The following is a 22888-nucleotide window of genomic DNA, read 5'->3' on the forward strand; positions in this document are numbered from 1 at the left end:
GATGTAAATGTGAAGGACTTTTTCATTAATAATTATATGTTAAAATTTCAGTTACCACTTATATCATCATCTTTATTATTCATGAAACTTCCAACCCAAGTTAAATCAAAGTTTTCCTATTTCCTTCTTGAGTGAACCAAAATCTGCCACTCCTACAGTAAGGCTTTAATTTTTTCTTTCTTTTTTTTTTTTTTTTTTTACTTTTTTTGTTGCTTGTTTGAAGATCAGTAATAAACCGTATCACATATTAGGTGTGTTTATGTGTGTCTCCATCTGTCTGTTCATCTGACTTAGTCTTTGCAACTTGTTTAAGATTTAAGTGATGAACCACTAAGGTGGCCTAATAGAAACATTTCTGAAGGAACATGCAAGGCATGAACTTAGAAACCAGGGGTAAACATTAGAATGCTCCGTCTAAGCAATTCTTAGAATAGAATATTGAGTTCAGCTTCATTTATGTTTGGGGCCCATGTGAGCTCTCTTACTTTATGCAGAATTTATTTTCATAGGCTAATCAAATAACCATGTATTCTCTGCATGTCATTTTGGCATCCCCTGATGGACTGGTGTTTCCCATAATTAGGCTGGTTAACGCAGAGACGCTAGGAGAAAGTTGGGGCTGTAATAGCAGTTTTAGAAGGACCCAAAGAGATGAATACCAATTAGCATTTGCACTTGCATTAAAACTGAGAAAAGCTGAAGAAGCTCAGAGCAGGCATTTTCACAGTGAGCATCTCTGCACTTTGCTACCTCTCTTGTGTGAAGTCTTCCTTGCTCCCCTCCCAACTGTTGTATGTTGGGCGCAGGTCGAAACTCTAGGTGGAACATACTGCTTTAATATCTGAGGTTAGATTTGAAGAATTTTGCTCATCTGTTTCCACTCAAATATTCTACTCTCACACCAAAATAAATATATTCTGAAACTCCATTCTGTAACTATAGAAACCCCGATCTTCAATGTGTTTCAGCTGGAAACACAAAAGCATTCTCAAAGAGGAGTATGTTGTTAATTATTGATCTATGAATAGCTTAGATTTCATAAACCCTTAAAGTTTCTGTAGATTCAGGGTTTTTTCCTCTCTTTTTTTCTTTCCCCATTTTTGAAATTAGACCTAGCCACATTTAAATAAAGAGTGATGCTAAAGCAATGCAATGAATATTATTTTAGTTCCGCTATTAAAATTTACTGAGGACCTGCTGTAATACTCTGAGTCATATGTAGACTTGCCCTCGAGGAACATAGAGCCTTTTATGTGCAACTCAAAAATAAACAGCACACAAGAAAACAAGAGATAACACCAACAAAGACAAGTGCTGTGGGGCTCAGAGGATGGAACGATCATGTCTAATTAGAAAGGCTCAAAAAAAAAAAATCGGAGAAATATTTAACTTCTTTTTTCAACTCCACCCTTCAAATAGACACAAGACCTGCCAACTTTATTTTATTGATGTTTCTCAAACCCTTCCTTGTCCGCCACTTCATTATCACTCCTCATCATTTCTTGCCTGGATTATGGCAATAGCTTCTTAATAGGCTTCCTGCTTCCCACTGTTCTTCCCCTCCTCCTATCCATCTTCCTCCTCCCCCAGAGTTACTTATTTAAAATGCTAATCTAGTCTATCGTTTCTCAGCTTTATAGCCTCTAATAAGTCGTGAGGATTCCCCAAGAGAAAGCCCCATGTCCTTATTATAGAGGGATCCCCTTTATATCATAAAGGAGGCCCCGCCACCTTCCCAGCCTCATATCTCTGTGCTGTATGTACACTGTATCAGAATCTTACTGCAATCTTTAGCTTGATGATAACTTCAGGTCTTGGTACATGTTGTTCCTCCCTCCTGTCTGAGAGATTCTCCTTGAAATTTTCCCACTGACAAGCTCTTTCTCACCATTTAAGTCTCACAGAAATGTACTCCTTCTCCAAGAAGTCCTCCCCATTGCTTTCTACTCCTCATCACCCTCCAATGAGATAGATAGATGTGCCCACTCACCTTGCTATCAGCAGCCTTATTGTACAGTAGTATCTGTCTTTTTATGCCTCTGCCCCCTCCAAGAAGACATTACTATGTCTTCATTGAAGTTATGCTTTTTAATTTTTTTCCCCCAACACCTTACTTGATACAGGGTAGGCTTTCAATAAATGCTTGATGAATGAATGAAGGTAAAATAACAAAATCTGCAGAGATGGCAGCAGAAGGACGTTGGGCAAAGGAAAAGTTCAAGATTATAACATGTTTGGTTTGAGGTAAAAGTAAACACCCCAGCTTTCTTAAAGAGAAGGAAAGAAAAAGGAAGCAAACAGAAAAGGATACTAGGAGAGGAGAGTTTACTTAGCCTCCACTTTAGGTGTTCTCGTCTGTGGACTGTGATTTCTTGAAGTAGATTCTGATTGATTCAGGCATTTAAATAGCAAATATTATGTTTTTATTCCTTCCAAATAGGTGACGATTCAGTACATGTAACACAAAAATTGCAAGGGATGTGTTAGCAGCTTAGAGATGTTATACTGAGACTTTATACTAACAAAGAAACAGAAATATTTTAAAACATTTTATTTGATCTGAAGGATAGGAAGAAGAGGTATTCTTCATTGGATAAGGAATTTAAAATCATAAATGCCTTGCCATGTGATAGACTCTTTATTTTCCATTTTCTTTAGGGTGGAAAGAAAGGAACGTGCCCGATTGAAGACGGTGAAGTTTAATGCAAAACCTGGAGTGATTGATTCAAAAGGGGTAGGTACAAAATAATTGAAACATTAAGTTCTCTTGGTTGCCATGGATTTAACTAAAATTAGCATGTAAGCTTTCAGTAACAGATTATGGAGCTACAAGACAGTAGATCACTGGTAAAAATGTATTGCTAAAAGCCATGATGTGATTTCTGATGAAATAGATCTATAATAAATATACTAAATATTGGGGGTAAATCTGCTAGTGATCAGCAGAAATGATGTGTTATGAAGATGATATAATGACTATAGTGAAGAAGAAAAAGGATAGTTTTGGTATTTTTATTTCTCTAATTTTTTTCTTTTAAAATAAATACTCTCAAAGGCTAGATTCTATAAAAGATGCCTGCTCATCATAAGATATATCTAATCCTTTACACATTATAAAGTCAGGACAGTGGTCATGGAAACATACAGATGAATCATCTAAGTGAATACATGGATTGTTGTGACAGACATAGAAAAGAAGAAAATTAACAAATGAAATTTAGGGTTATGCAACCATCACCACAGTCAACTTTAGAATATTTCATCACCCCATAAAGAAATCCTGTAGCAGTCACTTCCCTCTCCCCAGCCCTCTGACCTAGCCCTTGGGAGCTACTAACCTACTTGGTCTCCGTAGGTTTGCCTATTCTGTACTGTTCATACAAACGGCATTATATACCATGTGGTCTTTTGTGACTACATCTTTCACTTTACATAACATTCTCAAAGTGCCTCTGTGTTGTAGCATGTGTAAGCACTTCTTTTCTTTTCATTGCCCAATATGCCATTGTATGGATATACTCATCTAAGTGTATCCATGCGTCGTTGGTGGCAATTTGTATTGTTTCCACTTTGGAGCAATTATGAATATTGCTGCTATCAACATGTGTGTACGGTTTTTATACAGACATATACTCTTACATCCATTGGGCGTGTACTTAGGGGTGGAATTCCTGGATCACGTGATAACTCCGTGTTTAACGTTTTGGGGAGCTGCAGGCTGTTTGCAAGGTGGCTGTGACATTCTACATTCTCACCACCGCTATATGAGGGTTCCAGTTTCTCTGCATCCTTGCCAGCGCTTGTTATTATATGTCTTTCTGCTTCTAGTCCTCCCGTTTGGTCTGAAGTGGTTTCTCATTGTGGTTGTGATTTTTGTTTCCCTAATGACCATTGGTATTAAACATCTTTTCATGTGTTTATTGACCAGTTATATATCTTCTTTGGAAAAGTGTCTTTTCGGGTCCCTTGCCCATTTTTAAAATGGCATTCCTTTGTTGTTGCTGAGCTGTAGGAGTTCTTTGTATATTCCAGATATTAATCTCTTATTAAATATACATTTTCCAAATATTTTCTCCCATTCTATGAGTTGTCTCTCTTCAGAATGTCTTTTGGTACACAAAATTTTTTTATTTTGATAGAGTTCAATTTACCTATTTTATCTTTTACTACTTTCTTTGGTATTGTATCTAAAACACCAAGACCATGAAGATGTCCTTATTTTCTTCTGAGTTTTATACTTTTAGCTGTTACATTTAGGTGGTCGATCCATTTTGCATCCATTATTGTGTATGATATGAAGTAGGATTGTGATTTCATTCTTTTGCACATGAATTGTTTTCTTAGTTTTATTTTTTGATATTTCATTGCAAGTATATAGAAATGTAACTATTGTGTATATCAGCCTTATTATACCTTGCTACCTTGCTGAATCCATTTATTAATTGTAATAGCTTTTTGGTTGATTCCCCAGAATTTTCTATCTACAAGGCCATATTATATGTAAAAAGAAAGTTTTGCTTCTTTCTTTTCAATCTAGGTGACTTTTTATTTCTTTATCATGACTGATTGCCTTGGCTAGAACTTCCTGTATAGTTTGTATGAAAGTAGCAGACTGTTCTATGCCTGACCTTAAGGGGAACGCATTTAATCTTTCCTGTTGTATGATGTAAGTTGTGAGTTGTAAAGTTTTTTTTTTTAAATCTATTTTTAAGTGATAATACAAGAATCGTATTGCTATATTGTAAAATACCTTTCCCCACCTTCTGCTTTCCTATTCTCTTTCTCTTCATATCCTTTCATTTACTTTTCTGTCCTAACATTTTTGACTTGTGAGCATTACACAAAACCACAAGTTTAGGTCAATAGTTGTCACCATGAAAGCAAAAAGAAAATCTGTCATTTCTCAGGACTTTTGAGCCCTAAACCACAACACTGCCCTTTGTATTTTTAAGCAGAATGGGCAGCCCAGTCATTGACATAATGATTTTCATTCCCCTAATACATTCTGGTGAAAGGGAATTTATTTAAACATGATGTCACTCTAAAAAATAGTGACGGAATATGTCATCATGCATGGAAACCTTTCAAACAAATACTGTCTCCATACAAAGGGAGAAGATATTTCAGTGATTCTTGGTGAGAATTTTAGGATAGATTTCCTGTTTGTTTCCTATATATAGTTGGGTATATATCAAAGAATTTTCATTGAATACCTACCATGTGCCAGACACAGGATTAGAACTTGTGAAAGATACAAAGGTAACACAGGCCCTTCCCCTCAAGAGCTTATAACATCAGTGAGAGCCCAGATGCCTTTTTAAGAAGGACAAAACTTGTGTGTTGTGTTTTTTTAATCATACTGTTGAATACGATTAGGTACGAGTCAATGAATAGAATATAGACTTGAGTGGCTGTTGAAGGAGAGGCAGTGATCACGTGGAAAGGGAAACCCTGAACTGAAAGTCATGAGAATCAGGTACCTGAGTTCTGGTCTCTGTTTATTACTGAGTCATCACTGCTCTTTGGACCTCATTAGCAAAATAGCAGCTTTGAACTATATCAGAGATGTCAAAGAAGTTTCACCCTATGTACACTGATGAATTGAAGTCTCTAACTATAAAATGTGTTGAAAATTATTCTGAAGCCATATATGACCTCAGCAGGAAAAAAAAGGGGGGGTTTGTCATGATTGATGTCATACCTAACACACCATTGGGAATTGTTCTCTGCTTGAGATCCCTGGATTCAGTGATTTTTAAGGTGCCTTCCAGCAGTAATTCTCCATGAGCCTATAAATTAAGAAACAATAAACCACAGTTTTCCAATTCTCCATGAAAATAGTACATCAATGAGAAGATTCTCATCCTGAAGTAGAACGTAAAGGACAATTAAGAGAAAGACAGGACAATTAAGACTGAAGAAAGGACAGACTCACTCTCCAATGTAAAGTTAAGAAAGTCAGAAGATGCCACTCACTCTGAGCCTTGGACAAAAACTACAGACATTAGTCATTGTTACAGAGGTCTCAGTCTCTGGGACCCAGGGGTAAATGCAGCATCAACTGAAAAGGAAAACTATTTGAAATGAGGAAGAGGATGGGATATTTAAGTAACGTTGTCATTAGTTGGTATCGACAGAACATTGGGAGTTGTTGGGGATTCAGAGTGAAAGCCACGGAGACTTCTCTGGCGGGCCAGTGGCTGGGACTCCACGCTTCCAATGCAAGGGGCACATGTTTGATCCCTAGTGGGCTAACCAAGATCCCACATCCCATACAGTGTGGCCAAAGTATTTTTTTTTAAGTTTTTTTAACAGTGAAAGCTGTGGCCACTGCCCTGGAGGATCTTAGAATCAATTAGTATGTGTAGAATGGGCTGTCACAAGAGCCTTATTAGTTGTGTGTACAAGAGCTATGGGGATTCGACTTCATGGATGTGGGAATGACTAGAGAGCACTTCACAGAAAAGAATTTAGAGTGCTTGAGTTACTTTTCCTCAATTATGAATTGAGGAATTATGAATATAGGAATTATGAATGAATAATTAAACATTCATTAATGTTTGAAAATTGAGTGCTACAAAACATTAGGTACTAGGCTAGGTGCCTCATGGGGCAGCCGGATGATTAAAAAGGCAAAGTCTTTCCTACTTCAGAGCTCACAGAAAGATATATAAGCAAGCAAACAATGGCAACTCAATATCACTGCTGATCCCTATATGTGTGTGTGCGCGTGCGCGCGCACATGCGCTCAGTCACTTAGTTGTATCCGACTCTTTGCAGCCCCATGGACTGTAGCCCGCCAGGCTCCTCTGTCCATGGAATTTTCCAGGCAAGAATACTGGAGTGGGTTGCCACTTCCTCCTCCAGGGGATCTTCCCTGGAGGGGATCAAACTTCTGTCCCTTGCATCTCCTGCATTATCAGGCAGATTCTTTACCACTATCACCACCTGGGAAGCCCAAATTTAGGGAATTAATCTCTATTTTAAATACCAGGAGATGGTGCCTCAAGAAGATTAACTAATTTACCCAAGATCACACAGCTAGTAAGTACAAAAGTCAGGTTTAAATTCAGTTTATTTTGACAGTAGAACATTTCCCTTTCTCATTTCTTCATACTATCCCTTCTTTTCTTGGAAGTCAAAGGAGAGAGCTACTAATTATGACTTGGATAAGGGAGAAGGCTTCAAAGAGAAGGTGCTGTTTGAGTGAGACCTTGAAGTTTGAGTAAGAGTTTGCCACACAAAAGAAACAGCACAAACATGAAGGTGAAAACTGTAAGCATTTTGGAGTAAGGCCATGCAGATCAGAGACACCAGGTGGATGGTCAGGATGGTGTGGTAGGAGTTTTGGCTAATAGGGCTGACCAGGAAGATCTGGAAGGTTGGGAAGTTTGTGTGGAAAGTCTGGCTATGAGCTTTGACGCTTTGGATAGTATCCATGAGGAAATCTGAGGCTCTCCACCCCTAAATGCCCATTTGCTACAAATGAAACGCCATGTATCTTCATGAAGTCTGTGTCCACACATGGAAAGACAAGAGGACTATTGTGACAGTAATCCAGATAATGCCAGCCTACCCATGACCAGGCTCAATGTGGCCATCAGATTGGGTAGATCTGCTCGAGAACCACATAAGTTGCCCAGATCTCAGTGCACCCAAGCTTTCCTGAGAATGTCAGTTAAATTTCTAATGCATCTCTGTTCAGACTAGCCTCTGGTGAAAACTTAATCACCACCTTAATTTCTTTCATTGTTCTAACTTTTTATCAATTTTCTAACCAGCCATTCTATTATTTATTGAGACATTTAAGAATAGTCTTCAGAATCAAGCTCTTTGTCCATTGAAAAATCAGTAGTATTTAGTGAATTATGCTGTTTTGTTTAATTTTTATTTTAAAGTCTCAATAATTTAAGGAAGGGAAATATATCTCGGGAAGAATATAAAGCAATTATTATTAACATTCTCACTAAATATCAGCAATGTGCAATTATAAGGGTCCCCTTTGCATTGTAAATACTTTCTAAAATAAGATAGGCTATAAATAAATGACTAGTCCTTTATCCACTGGCTGGTATGAAACAGGTTAGAGATGTTATTCAAAGTGTCAGTAGTAGGAGTACCATTGTAAAAACCTAGACAACTTACATCTATATCTGTTAATCACCACAGCAAAACTTGAATGGACATCATTTATTCCCTTTATAGATTTGAAGAAACTAAGGCTTGGCAAGGTGAAGAAATCTGAACCCATGTCTAATTGATTCCAAAACCCTTAATCCATAACATAACTCTCTCCCTTTTTAAAACCATGTCACACTTGTGCATTTTAAGCAAAATGAAGAAATAAATTGAATTGGGTTTGGCTTTGTCAAAAACAAATTTGGACAAAAACTTAAATTCTGAAAGGGGGATGCTGATTTCTTGATGATATGCATCTTTCTGTTTGAGAAGTTTTCTGAAGAAAGCTTGGAGTCTGCACACTTTTCTCTGTTGTGTACCACAGAGAAAAGTAAAGAGTAAAATGAACTCTTAGAAAACATGTTTATTCAGTTACTTAATAAACCTTTATTAGGTGTCTATATGGGCTTCCTAGGTGGCTCAGTGATGAAGAATCTGCCTGCCAATATAGGAGACATGAGTTTGTTCCCTGGATTGGGAAGATCCCCTGGAGAAAGAAATGGCAACCCACCGCAATATTCTTGCCTGGGAAATCCCATGGACAGAGGAGCCTGGCCAGTTACAGTCCATGGAGTTGCAATGAGTCAGACATGACTCAGCAACTAAACAACAACAACAAAGGTGTTGTTGCCTATACAAGGCAGCTTTCTGGGTGGCATGGACCGAGATGAGTCAGTCATGGTCACTGCCCTGAAGGAGCAGGGCTATTGGGGGAGAGAATGGGTCCTCCCAGGGAGGAAGTAATTCATACCAAACAGGAGGGATGGGAAACTTCCTCTGAAGTTCAGGTTCCTCTAAACTTGATTCTGTCTTGGGAGCTGGAGGAATTTGAATTGGGGAGCCTTGAAGGATTAGTAAAATTTTCAGGGAATGGGTAGTGGCATAGGAATAGGATACAGGACACATAGGAAATAGAACATGGTTTGCTTCCATTGCAAGAAGCAGTTAGTGAAGAGTGAAAGGCCTCAAAACTGCAAAGTGACTCAAGTCGGTTCTAGTGCCTTATATTTTCCAGGAAACTGGTCCTTTATCCCATAGACAGTAAAGAATTTTAACAGTTGTGACTACACCCAACCTAGTGATTTTCTCTGATTTTTCCCCTTAATGTACGTGAATTGCTGCCTGAACATCACTCTCAGGCAGACCTCCAAACTTACTCATCTTTGGGCCCCTAGCACAATATATACCAGGCACATACTGGCTTCTCCTTACACCCTTTTTAGAAGAATGGTAAGTGAATGATCAAAAGTAGGTTTCCAAGAGATCAGTCTGGAACCATGGGAAAGACAGATTGGAGGGGAGAGAGACCAGCAGTGGGAGATATTTAGATAACTAAAGCAGTATTCTGGGTGTGAGATTCTGAAAATCTGAATTTAGAACAGTGAAAAAAGGAAAGGAGAAGAGTGTGACTGAAGAGAGCAAAGAGGACCATCATCCTTGGACATCTGACCTAATATTCTGTTTCCTTTTCTAAAGCCTTGAGCTCCTTTTCAGAGGGGATGTTGACTGGGAAAGATGAGTTGTTGTTGTTGTTCAGCCTCTGAGTCATGTTGACTCTCTGTGACCCCATGGACTGCAGCACACCAGGCTGCCCTGTTCATCTCTATGTCCCGGAGTCTGCTCAAGCTCATGGCCCTTGTGTCGATGATGCCGTCCAACCATCTCATCCTCTGTCACCCCTCCTCCCCCTGCCCTCCATTTTCCCCAGCATCAGAGTCTTTTCCAGTGAGTTCTTCCAATGAATATTTAGGATTAATTTCCTTTAGGATTGACTGGTTTGACCTCCTTGCAGTCCAAGGGACTCTCAAGAATCTTCTCCAGAACCATAGTTCGAAATATTTGGGAGAGAGGGGTGGGGGCAAAGGTGGAGCTATTGGTGACAGGATTGTGGCAATCTCCCTGAATCAAACTGGAGCTGGCATTAAGAAGTCTCAGTTCTGTTTCATACCCTCTTGGAAATTTCCATACAGTCATTGGTCCTATTATGTCATTTACAGATGAAGAAACTAAGAATCATTTTTCTGGAACACACAGAGTTAGTAGCAGAGCCTGCCTTCAAACTGTGTATCAGAAAAGTGACTTGACAGTGTTTTGTCAGCAATATAGAAATTATGTTTGTTTCACCAGGATGAGTTATGAGGGTTTTTGTAGCAGCTTCAAAGTGATATTTTGAGTTTCAAGGGAAAACTGCCCTTGAAGAATGGGGAAACTCCTTAATAGAGCTAGCTTCTGGATGGCCAGAGCCCAGGAAGGAGCTCAGATGTCCAGAGTGACCTAGAGATTCAGAGAGGTGGGGTGAAAGGAGAAGCATACCGCCTCACACTGGTCTTTGGGAAAGCAACATTTCCCCTCAAAGTTCATAAACTCAGCAAAGGCTGCCCTCCAGTTGTTGATTATCACTCCCCTCCGCCAGGCCCTCTGTCAGTTTCCCAGTTAGACTTCCTGGCGCTGGTCTTCCTCCTCTGATTCTTTCCCTGTACTGCATGCGGGGTGGTTTTAACCAGGCTAACATTTTTATGTAAAGAACCAAAACAGGATTGTGTCCAGGAAATTCTTCAGTGTCACCAGCCCAGTCTGGGAAGAGATGCTAACTCCCTATGTTTTCCTTTGAATGTGATCACCACATTTGTGCAAACCTTGAGCTCCTATGTCCATTGAGAGCCATGATTAAAGACATACAAGTGGCTTTTCTGCAGGTGATTCTCAGAGGGGCCTACAGTTGAGCTTCATTCTCTGATATATGTAACCTTGAAAGCCAGTTGAACTCAACGAACATTTTTTTAGTGAATAAATACACATGCTTTTACTCATTCCCCATAGGGTATTTATTTGTCCAGTTATTAATGAGGAAACTACTATTGTGTGGAATGGGCTGGAGAATAAATCATGTTCCCTATATGCGTATTTCTTGGGTCACCTCTCTCCTAGCTCCAAAAACTACCATTGTTCAATCAATTAATCTACAACCTTATGTTGCCAAATTTAATATAATTTACAGCTGATAAAATCTGTCCACTACACATGTACACATACTTATTTTTACAATATGCTTTAGTTTGTTCAGTTCTTTTACCTTAATTATATTTTTAGAACACTTTTTTTTTGGTTTTGTATATGTTGACTGTTGAATGTGTTTGATCAACCTCATCCCCAAGAGGAAAAAGGTACAAAAGTTGTAAATTTTTCAAAATACTTTGAAATCCAATGTTATTTTCTCTGCCTGATTATATTAGGCTAATACTTTCACTTCAGGAATGTTGGAAAGAATATGGTAAACTGAAATATAATAAATTCACTTGCTCATAGCACTTCCTCCTCTCTAATGATTTCAGTTTTCAGTGTTTTAGGTTTTAGTTTAACAGACATTTGTTGAGGCTATCCTGGGTGACACGTAGTGATTTAGGCAATGAAAGTACACCATGAATAGGACAGGGTTCTAGCCTGTAGGAATCATAAAATTTTCTGCAGGTGCTCAGTCGCCTCAGTTGTGTCCAACTCTGCGACCCCATGGGTTGTAGCCCAGGCTCCTCTGTCCATGGGATTTTCCAGGCAAGAAGACTGGAGTGGGTTGCCATGCCTTCCTCCAGGTGATCTTCCCCACCCAGGGATCGAATCCACATCTCCTGTGGTTCCTGCATTGACGTGAATACCACTGAGCCACCTGAGAAGCCCTGTATTCTGCAGGGATAAACATGTAAGCACATGACAAATAGAATCTTCTAAGCACTGAATGGGAAGTGAGGTCAAGCTACTATTTGAACTCAGACCTGGAATACTTAAGCCTCTCTTGGGTTTGCAGGCAAGTTCTCAGTGGAGATAATGCCCCAACTGAGCCTTGAAGGATCAATAGGATCTAATGTAAAAGGACAGAAAGACTTGTGGAGGCTAAGGGGAGGCCATCTAAAGACAGGAAGCAGCCCATTCATTGTGTGCAGGGAAGCCAAAGAAGCTTTGTGTGACTTAAATACAGCTTAAGTACAAATATTACAGGTGTCAGCCAGGAAGGCCAAGAGGAAGTCAGGACCCAGGTCTAACCCAGAGGGCAGTGGAGAGGCTTTGGAGGATTTTAGCAAGATTAGATTAGAACTTTAGCAGGTCACTCAATTTATTTTGGAATAAATTTCCAAAAGGAGGCAACCCTAGACAGCTGGAGTCCATTTTAATAATGCGGGTGAGATGGAGACAGCCTGACCTAGAACCACAGAGTAGCAACAGAGAGGAAAGAAGAGACCAGAAAATATCGGGGGGGGGGGGGGGGGGGCACGTAGCCTAGGGTACCGATATCAGCATCAGCTGAGACTTACAAATGGACCCCAAACCTCAAACCCAGCCCTGCAGACTCAGAATCTCTGGGGATATAAGTTTATAGTCTACGGGAACGTGAATAGAATTTGTATCCTATTGTTGTGTGAGAATTGTATAAATCTTAATTATGTTGAATTGGTTCATGGTGCTTTTCACATCTACTATATCCTTCTACTTTTCTGTATATTCACTCTGTTAATTTTTGAGAGTTTGATATTGAAACTCCAACTAAAAATCTTAGTTTATCCACTTAAAAAATAATTTTAATAGAGTGGAACCATATGTAACTTTATTCTGTATTTTCTAAGTCTTGTTGTAAATGTGTTATCATACTTTCATAATGTAAAAAATAAAAAAGAATCTCTAGGAATGGAGATTCAGGAACGTTGCTTTTTACCACGCTCCCGGGAAAATTCCATAGGCTTGCTAAAATTTGAGATACACAGGTGTAGGGAAATGGTTTGATATCACACAGAATAGTCAATTTCTATCAGAGTTATCATAATATATCTAAGCTTCAATCATCAGATATATGAAAATGGAAATCATATTAAAAGAAATAATATGTTAAATGCCTAGAAATATTAGTCAGTCTCTCTCCCACCAATACACACACACACCGTGCTGGGTGCAGAAAGGAAGGGAGAGTTGGCACAGCCTTGCCCAACACCTGTTGGCACAGGGGTGTGTTTTTTGACTGTGCGCTTGCTGACTTTATATTGGGCAGGAAGGTGGAGCTGGCAGCAGACTGTCCTCCACTCCTGTCCCTGCTGTTGGCTGAAAATCAAGATTGTTTCTGAGTTCTCTACCATATTGTATAATTACCTGTGGAAAATTTTCGAACAGACTTGATCAGTGCTTGTTGCATTGGAGAACTGCCACATTCTATTCAGTACACCAATTACTCTGAACACCCATAGACTGCCTTCTGTTCTTCTACAGTTTCTTTTTACAGGCGTTGCTCATTTGCTCTGTAGAAAAATTCTTAATATGCCCATCTTACAGATGAGATAACTGAAGTTTAGAAAGGGTAAAGAACTTACCCAAGCTCACAGAGCTAGTAAATGACAGCGTTGGGCCTTGTGTGATGATGTATTACATGAGCAGAATAGAATAATTGATTCATCAAGGCATTTTAGTGAAAATAAAAGTCACTCAGTCATGTCTGGCTCTTTGCAACTCCATGGACTACACATACAATTCATGGAATTCTCCAGGCCAGAATACTGGAGTGGGTAAAGACTTTCCCTTCTCAAGGGGATCCTCCCATCCCAGTGACCGAACCCAGGTCTCCCGCATTGCAGGAGGATTCTTTACCAGCTGAGCCACCAGGGAAGCCCAAGAATACTGGAATGGGTAGCCTATCCCTTCTCCAGCGGATCTTCCCGCCCCAAGAATCGAACTGGGGTCTCCTGCATTGCAGGCGGATTGTTTACTAGCTGAGCTACCAGGGAAGCTCCAAAGCATTTTTATGTATGAACTAATTCTTGATGTTATTAGCATAGCTAATTCTATCTATTTAATTAGTGATGCTAAGGCTAAAGAAATACAAATAAGAGATGTATAATTTGTGGTTATATAAATAACGAGTATAGTTTCATCAGATGAGAACAGAGCTTTTGTTCAATTTTCTTCCTGCTATTAATTCTGAAAATTTGGCTCGAAACCATTTCTACTTAGGGGGCAGTATTCATGAATCAATTCTAATTCGCTGCAGGGTTTCCTTTAACCTGACCCTTTAAGGTAAAAACCCAGAGTCACATCTTAGAGCTTATATGTTTTACCATGCAAAACCTTTTAGCTCTCCAAAAACTAAAACATCAATACTGAAAGATAAAGTTGCAAGATAAAGGCAAGAAGCTACTGTCCAGTCATCTGACTTCCTCACTATAGTAATTACAGCCAGAATCTCAGCAAGCAAAAATAATATATCTTGTCTCTTTTCAACTATATACTGTGTTCATATGTGGGTAGAAAATCTTTTTCTTAATGGCAGATCACGTAATGCCTGAAAAGTTTCAACAGCAGTTTCCAGTATGTTCCTAATATTCATTTAAAAATACGTAATTACTTTGCCCTTTTATTTAAAAAATAGTCTCTGAACTTAGACTGTCTTGGATTTTGTTCTTAGCTATGTGATCTGGACCCTTCTCCTTCTGAGACTCTGATTTGTTAGCTATAACAAAATCTAGAAAGTAGATTGCAGGTTCCTTGAAGGCAGGGAATATGATTTATTTAAGGCTTAAATAGTTCATGACACTTAACCAATAAGTATTGAATAGTGAGAAGAGGGTGATATATTGGAAGAGATGGTATATGAATTAGAAGATACAGCCTACATGTTTTTATTGCAGTTCGTACATGGAGAACTGAAGAACTTGCTTTTGCTTCTAAAGAAAGGGTCTCTTAATCTGAGTGTTATTTCCTTCATTTCAATAAATAGGTTTTAAGTATCCCTTATGTACAGAAAACCGCTTTGGCCACTGAGCTGGGGACATGGGTAAAGTATGACCCCGCCTCTTCCATCCCAGAACTTACTTTCTAGGACACAGACACACGTGCACACATGACAATATAGTATAAGGTGAAAAAGTTTAGTAAGAGATGGAAAGAGCCTTAATGGAGATTCAAAAGAAGACCAATCTGAGTGTAAGCAATTAAGAATGGTTCCAAGAAAAGGTAGCATTTTAGCTGAGTCTGTGAGCATTGAGTAAGATTTCAGCAACTGTAGAATAAGAGCGGGCTTTCCTCATAGCTCAGTTGGTAAAGAATCCACCTGCAATGCAGGAGACCTGGATTCTATCCCTGGTTTGGGAAGACCCCTTGGAGAAGGGGAAGACTACCCACTCCAGTATTCTGGCCTGGAGAATTCCATGGACTAGAGTCCATGGGGTCGCAAAGAGCTGGACATGACTCAGCGACTTTCACTTTCAGAATAAGTGCAGTTTTTACGAAACTATTTCTACAAAATAGTAGAAGCAAAAGTAAAATAGTGAAGGATATGTGACAACCAACAAGTACTCTGTATTTGATGGATCATAGACTACAGACAGGGGAGCAGTAGGAGTGTAAGATTGGAAATGTAGTTGGAGCCCCAGATTAGAGGGTATTCCTTTAAAAATTTCAAGGAGGCTGTTCTTCAGGCTCTGGGACACCCTTAAAGGCTATTTGGACAGAATAGTGACAGGATTTGTTTGTGAATAAAGATATTGACTCATTGCGGGGTGGGGGGAGGAGTGGTGGGTACCTGGGAGGAGAGAGTAGAATCATGGGGCACCTTGGGGGAGGTTGCTGGAAGGACTCAGGTCACAGAGGCCTCACACTGAGAGAAGGTCACAGGTGACAACAGTGGTTAGCAGAGAATGTTGAAAATGTCATCTGTGAACATGTGGAGGATCCCAAATGAGTTACTGATTGGTAGAGAAAAGGGTAAAGGTAAATCACGCAAAGTAACTGTGCCCACGAGGAAGACAGTGGGAGGGAGCATGAACTTGGGAGAATGCAGGCTAGAAATTTAAATCGTGTATATGCTTTTAGGCCCAGCTTCAAGCCAATATCTAACACACTACCTCAAGACGGTTGCCTTCCTTCCAACACAAATCTCTGGCACTAAGCAACTGCTACTGTGGCCATTAGAAATCAGCAGTTTATGCATGATACTGAAATAACCACTGAATTGAACTGAAAACCAACCCAGGGTAGATTCAATAAAACTGTCACTAAAACTTTTTTTGAAAAAAAAAATGAAACCAATTTTAGACTGATTGCCAGGGTAAAGGCAGAAAGGTGTTGTGATAAATCTGCTCCTCTGGGATTAAGAAATCCTTCATGAAGCATTTTTTTCCATGTACCAAATAATTACAGGTCTTCCCGGGTGGTGAAGTGATAAAGAAAACGCCTGCCAATGCAGGAGACAAAGAATCGATCTCTTGTTTGAGAAGATCCTGTGGAGGAGGAAATGGCAACCCACTCCAATATACTTTCTTGGAAAATCCCATGAACAGAGGAGCCTGGCATGCTACAGTCCATGGGGTCACAAAGAGTCAGACATGACTGAACACACACATGCACCTGCACACAAATAATTAACAAATATATTCCTTAGGTCTAGACTTTTATCCTGGAGGCATTTGTTATGATGATGACTTTATTATTTTCTCTTACAAAAATGTTGCCTTCTCAAGGTAAGAAAATAAATAAAAACAGTACAATTGGGTATAAAGAGAAAAGCAAACATAACAAACAACCCCCCCCAAAAAAAACTCTTTCTTCACTTAATTCTACTATGAAAGTTCTACTTTCCATATGTACAAATTAATATCCATATCTAGTCCTGAAAATAAATCATAATTAACAGCTGTAGCAACAGAGGATAAATGAAAAAGAAGAAAACTAAATTGATATTTTTTACACTGAATCATGTTATATAAATGTTTTGTCATGCCTTTTGCCCACATAATAAATGCATTTGAGTGTTTTTTTTTTAAATAAGTTCTTTATGGATGAAAGTGAAAGTGTTAGTCACTCAGTCATGTCTAACTCTTTGCGATCCCATGGACTGTAGCCTGCCAGGTTCCTCCATGGGATTTCTCAGGCAAGAATACTGGAGTGGGTTGCCATTCCCTTCTCCAGGAGATCTTCCCAATCTGGGGATCAAACCCAGATCTCCAGTATTACAAGCGGATTCTTTACCATCTGAGCCACCAGGTAAGCCCTCTTACTAGTAGTAAATGTTCATATTTGCAGAATCTTTGATATGTTTTTCATGTCATAGATAAGGAGACAGGATTAAGTGCCCTGTCCATAGTCACACAGCCAAGTGCTATCCTTTGGAGGCACATGAAGATCATTTCAGTATTTAGAAAAGGTTTACAAGGTGTCTTTCATATTCAGCACTGTGCTAGGGTTTGGAGGAAACAAAGATGCATGAGCCTTTGTTTGCTCTTGGCAAACATCAAATGGTCTGGGAAGGACTGGGGTTTCCTTGAAAATTTATAGGTCTCTGTAAAATGGGCTTAATCAGAGGGTATCTAATAAACTTGCTTCATTAAGATGTCAGGTAAACAAAAAGAGATGGAGTATGGAGGCTATTAATTCAAATCAAAATTATAGTTTTCAAAAAAAAAATCTATGGGTATCCCACTTATTATCTATCATAATGTAATAAGCACCATGAATCTCCCACTTACCATGAAGGTATGAAACAATGAAAAGCATATCATGGCCGAGGATTATGATCTATCAAATTCTGTGCACTTGGGGTCCATTAAGAGTAAAGCATGTGTTCACACTGTGTGTAAACATTCACTTTGTGCACTGCTGACTGTTCAAGAATAACAAGTATTATTAAAATTAAATATTAACTGACAAAAAAAAAAGAGTAAAGGGAGAAAAGTTCCTCTTTCCATGAAGCGAAGGTGTTTGGTATACATAGGTACCCATGGGGAAGCTCAGGGAAGCACCCTCTATTTGCTAGTAGTGATAAGATATAAAGCAAACAGTTGCCATTCATTTACAGAGTTCTGGGCAATTTGGCTGACCCAGCTACCAGGTGAGAGCTTTCTCATATTTATTGCAAGCACTTGTCAGTCTGAGTTAGAGCCTACCTCACTTGAAAAGAAGCAAAAAGCTTGCAGAGTGCTGTTTGCCTTTCATGTTTTGACAACTTCATGAATATTTGTAAAGATTTTGTTACCACTTGTTGAAACTAGTGTTCGGGCATTTTTGATGTGAATGGTTGTTCTTGGAAGGCCCTGAGAAGCCACCATTTCTCTCTGTAATTGTCTTGTACTCACCTGTCATGAAGAATTAACACCTTGATGAATGTGGAGCACGTGTCCTATGTGAATGATAGCGCCTGTCACTCCTCGTTTGTGGAGACAGTGTTCTGTGAACACCTCCCGTGCCCACGGGCCGTTGTGGAGGTGGCATGCTGGAACACAAGCCCAGATTACAGTCAGAAAATAAGTACATGACTTTATGATTGCTACTCAGTGCGACATTGCTCTGTGAAAGGTAAGGAGTTTTTCCCCCAGCTGATCCTCAAGAGCAGGCTGAATTTCAGTGTTTCTCACCTTCTCAGTAACAGGCAAAGTTCACATTTGGTAAATAAAGGATTTGACTTGATCAGTATTTCTAAAATGTGATAACTGTATAACAAGCATTTGCTGAAGGTTATTTATAAGCCAAGAAATTTTGCAAAATAGATTATAAGAATTTTTCTCATTAAAACTTCCCCAAAATCCTATGAGGTGAAACCTACCCTTAGGTGCCTTTTTTAAATAAAATAACCCCTCTTGTCCTGCCCAACCCTGAAGTATTGACTAAAGCCTTCATGATGATCCCTCAATCTATGTAAGCATAAAATTAAGTGCAAATATCTTACGCTTATAGCTCTTGTCATCTATAGGTAAAATAAATTCACAAATTAAATGTCTTATTTATTTAGTATTTATATATATTACAGCAACAAAGTTCAAAATCACAACATAAAGATGATTGGTGATATGTCAGTACTCTTAAATCTTCACCCACAAGGTAAACATTCCATGGAGGGTTTGGTTGTAGTGCTGGGTACCATAGGTGGAGACTCAATTCTCTCACCACTAGAGTTACTGAAAAAAAAACCACTGCGGAGGTTCCAACTTCTCACTCTGACCCGTTGGGAGTTGCCGAATGAGTAATTACAGACCTCATTCATCATACTACAGGTGCCTTCTGTGGTTGAATCCAAACCTTATGGTTCTCCTTGCCTGCCCCACTCTGCGATAGTCAGCGGTACTCCTGGCACCATCTGCGTGTGTTCCCGGGGCAGCACCTCTGCCCAGCCCCCATCCGAGTTGAACTGTGCTATTTTTATTCAGCTGTGGGCTGAGAAAACCAATGAACAAGTGTTTTGTTTTGTTTTGTTTCCTTTTCATTTAATAGTGAGGAAAGTGCCTAAGACTTTGATGGGTAGGTTTTGTGACTTCCCTGTCAGCCGCAAAATTCTTCTCCTGCAGAATGTATAATCCATATACTTGAAGTGGTTGATTAAATGACAAAAGAGTGGTTTCTTGACTCTATATGTGATTTCTGCAGAAAAATGTGTACTGTGCATTTCGTGCTCAATTATTTCTTCAGGAGAAGTAAGCCTTCAAAAGTTATCACGTGTAACTGAGAGGCGCCCGGGGCAGGCGAGCTCTCTGTCTTTCCTGCCATTTCACGGAGTTCCACCCTCTCCTCAAAACCTCCACTCTGCCCACAAAACTTGTTACCGTAATTCCTCAGTCCTACAGAACTGGGCAAGGGTGAGAGCAGCGGCGGCCTTGCGCCCCCTGTTGGGCATCCGGCCAAACTGAGTTTTGCTGTTTCTCCACCTGACAATCTCCTTCTCCATAGAATCCCAGCTGAAATGGTGCCCTGGAGCCGTCTCCAGACTCCCCAGCGGTTCGCTTGCTGTAAATAACTCCACCCAGCAGTTATAACAGTGTGCTAACGATTCGGGTAAAGTGTGTGAGCTCCTTATTTTGTGTTCCCAGGGTTGGTTACAGCCACACTGGTTCTGAAGGGACACACATCAGGGGTGGGGGGCTGGGCGGTGAAGCTCATGCCTCATATGGTCCAGCAGGAGCCAGCCTGAGACAGTGAGTGTTTGCAATTCCTCTTCCGTGGGGGTGGGGGGTGGGGAGTGCAGTTTCCTAGTTTGCACCAGGCACTTTCGCCATTGGAACCTTGAATATAACGTTTGGCAAAAACAGTAAGAGCTTGTGGTATAAAAGTAATTATTTGTTGAGCCCTCACCATGGCTGTATATGCGTATATGCTTGCTAAGTCGTGTCCGACTCTGCGACCCTATGGACCGCAGCCTGCGAGGCCCCTCTGTCCATGGGGATTCTCCAGGCAAGAACACTGGAGCAGGTTGCCATGCCCTCCTCCAGGGGATCTTCTTGACCCAGGGGTCAAACCCACATCTCTTGCGTCTCCTGCATTGGCAGGTGGGTTCTGTACCACTGGTGCCGCCTAGGAATCCCCAGGCCCATGTGTGCCTGCTCGCATTTACCACTACAGCAGTCCGTGATGGGGGCGTTAGCATGCCGCTCCTTCAGAACCTTCAGTAAGGGATATTGCTGTCAAATGTAGCATCTTCTACTAGGATATGCACTCTTCGGCCTCTGAAATGAGGGTTGAGAATGAGTAAAGACTAATAATGTTGTTTATTAGATGCTGTTTCCCAGGCACTGTGCTAAATGATGAATGTGTGTTTTCTCACAAGCGAAGCACGCCCGTTCCATGAACCGTGTGTCCAGACAAGGTGCAAAGATGCCTCCACTTGAACCAGGACAGTCGCAGGGGGGATGGAGAAAAATATGACAGAAATCCACAAGGAAGGGATTAAAGATGATGGCAAAACTTCTGGTGGATATTTAGGGAAAAAATTCCTCCCCACGCTCAAGAAACATTCCATTGGCTTTAAAGTGACAATCAGTTATAGTGACAGACTCACTGAGAGATCCCTTGTGTCTAGTACAGAAATAACAGTGAACCTGCTGGGCTGTGACATGAACATGAATAGGAAAGGGGTCTGTGTGTGTATAAGAGAGAGAGAAGGAGGGGGAGGGAGAGAGACAGGAAGAGATTATTCTTAAAAGGAAATGCTGAGGGTTTGAAAGTATTTTATTCCCTTGAGGTGTGTTTATATGTTTTCATGGTTTTAATCTCTGCCCTCTAAAACCTGAGAGGAATTCAAATCCTAGCCAAGTGAAAAAAATCTATACTTTTATCAGCTGCTATTCAAAGGTTAGCAAGCAGTGTTCGATTTTTTTCTCTTCCCAAATAATGAACCATTGAGAAACCCTTAGGCGACTCACATCTCACATTAGAGCCACAATCTGCTTCTCTGATGAGCTCCACGTGTCAGAAAACATGGTCTGCTAGCATATAGCATATGAAATGCACCGTAAAGGAAATGTGAAGATGGAAAGTGCAGTGAGGGCTAGACAAAAACTCCTAAGACACAAACCACCTTTCCACTCTCCCGCCACAGGGCCAGATTCCCTGTGACTCGCCCTGCTAAAAATTGGGGCTACAGACCGAGCATCCTGCAGCCTCCACTGTAATGGATCTGCCTCCATTGATGAGTTACCCCTCCTTCCATTCAAGCATGAAGTGAGAATTATTCAATCAGGCACAGCTTTGCAAAGATTTTATTATTGTACTGATGGTTTGCCCGCAATCGCTGCTGACACAGGAGTGCTGCACGTGATCTCGTGCTCCGGGTCTGGAGGTGAAAACATATTGTGAAAGACAAAAAAAAAAAAGAAAGACAAAGAACAAACCATCAGTTCCTGAAGTTCGGTCATCATCCAAGAGGGTATGAAGCTGAGTACTTCTCCTGGTTGAAGGAGGGAAGAAAAGGAGGGAACAGGCAGGAGGAAGAAGAGGAAAAATCATCACGGCATAAAGGAACTTCAAGATTGTCTTATTTATCTCCCTGACTGACAGAAGAGGACACTGCTCCTCAGAGAGGAAAAGTGACTTTCCTAAGCTTATTGGATAAGAGGACCAGGAGCCAGGAGTCTCCCTTGGAGCTTTCATAGCAAGTGTATCCTGAATACTTGCCTAGAGTCTGCCACTAGACAGTAAACCCCACAAGCAAAGCAAGTTACCTCTCTGAGCCTCATGTGTTACCATCAGTGATGATGATAATGATGGTGGTGGGAAGGAGGCATGGTACAGATAAGGAAAATAAATCTTGATGGTGGATTAGTCACTAAGTCATGTCTGACTCTTGTGACCCCATGGACTGTGGCCCTCTAGGCTCCTCTGTCTATGGGATTCTCCAGGCAAGAATACTGAAGTGGGTTGCCATTTCCTCCTCCAAGGGATCTTCTTGATCACAGGATTGAGCCCATGTCTCCTGCATTGCAGGCAGATTCTTTACCAACTGAGCCACCAGGGAAGCTAAATAAATCTTAGAAGGTTTCAACAACTTGCTGCAAGATCACCCAGCCAGTGAGTTGGATCAAACGTGTTAGCAAGGAAGACTCTTGAAAACAAAATGTGTCCAGCAGAGACAGGGTGTGTCTGGGCCCGTCTGACACCAGCGCTGGGCTCTTACCTCTTCCCCGTGCACATTCCTCACTGCGCAAATACCCAGGAGTCTCTGCTTGTGCTGACCTCGCCCTGTAGCATCACATGCCTCCAAACAATAAACAAGATTGTGAAAGAAACCAGATTGTGAAATGCAGTCATTGGTCCCTCCCTTCCTACCTGCAGTAGGACACGGAATGCATCCCCCGGCTATGGTCAACTAGCTGTCAACCCAGTCTTCCCTCAGCCGGCACTGCTTGGGCAATCACTGTGTCCTCAGCCCTGGAAAAGTACAAACAGGAAACAAAGTAGTAGTGGCATTTTGGCTCTGGAG

At 40.5% G+C, this 22888-nt stretch overlaps 1 protein-coding gene across 7 annotated transcripts in view; it reads left to right on the plus strand.

Moving 5' to 3' along the window:
* DLG2 (discs large MAGUK scaffold protein 2) overlaps window positions 1–22888 on the plus strand; it is a 2219272-nt gene that overhangs the window by 2147337 nt on the left and 49047 nt on the right. For all 7 annotated transcript variants that reach the window (XM_065936970.1, XM_065936964.1, XM_065936965.1 and 4 more), the window contains one exon: window positions 2659–2734. In XM_065936970.1, coding sequence (XP_065793042.1) covers window positions 2659–2734 — 76 coding nt within the window. The remainder of the gene's footprint in view (window positions 1–2658; window positions 2735–22888) is intronic.

This window comes from Muntiacus reevesi, chromosome 5 (assembly GCF_963930625.1).
Source record: "Muntiacus reevesi chromosome 5, mMunRee1.1, whole genome shotgun sequence".
Classification (NCBI taxonomy): domain Eukaryota; kingdom Metazoa; phylum Chordata; class Mammalia; order Artiodactyla; family Cervidae; genus Muntiacus; species Muntiacus reevesi.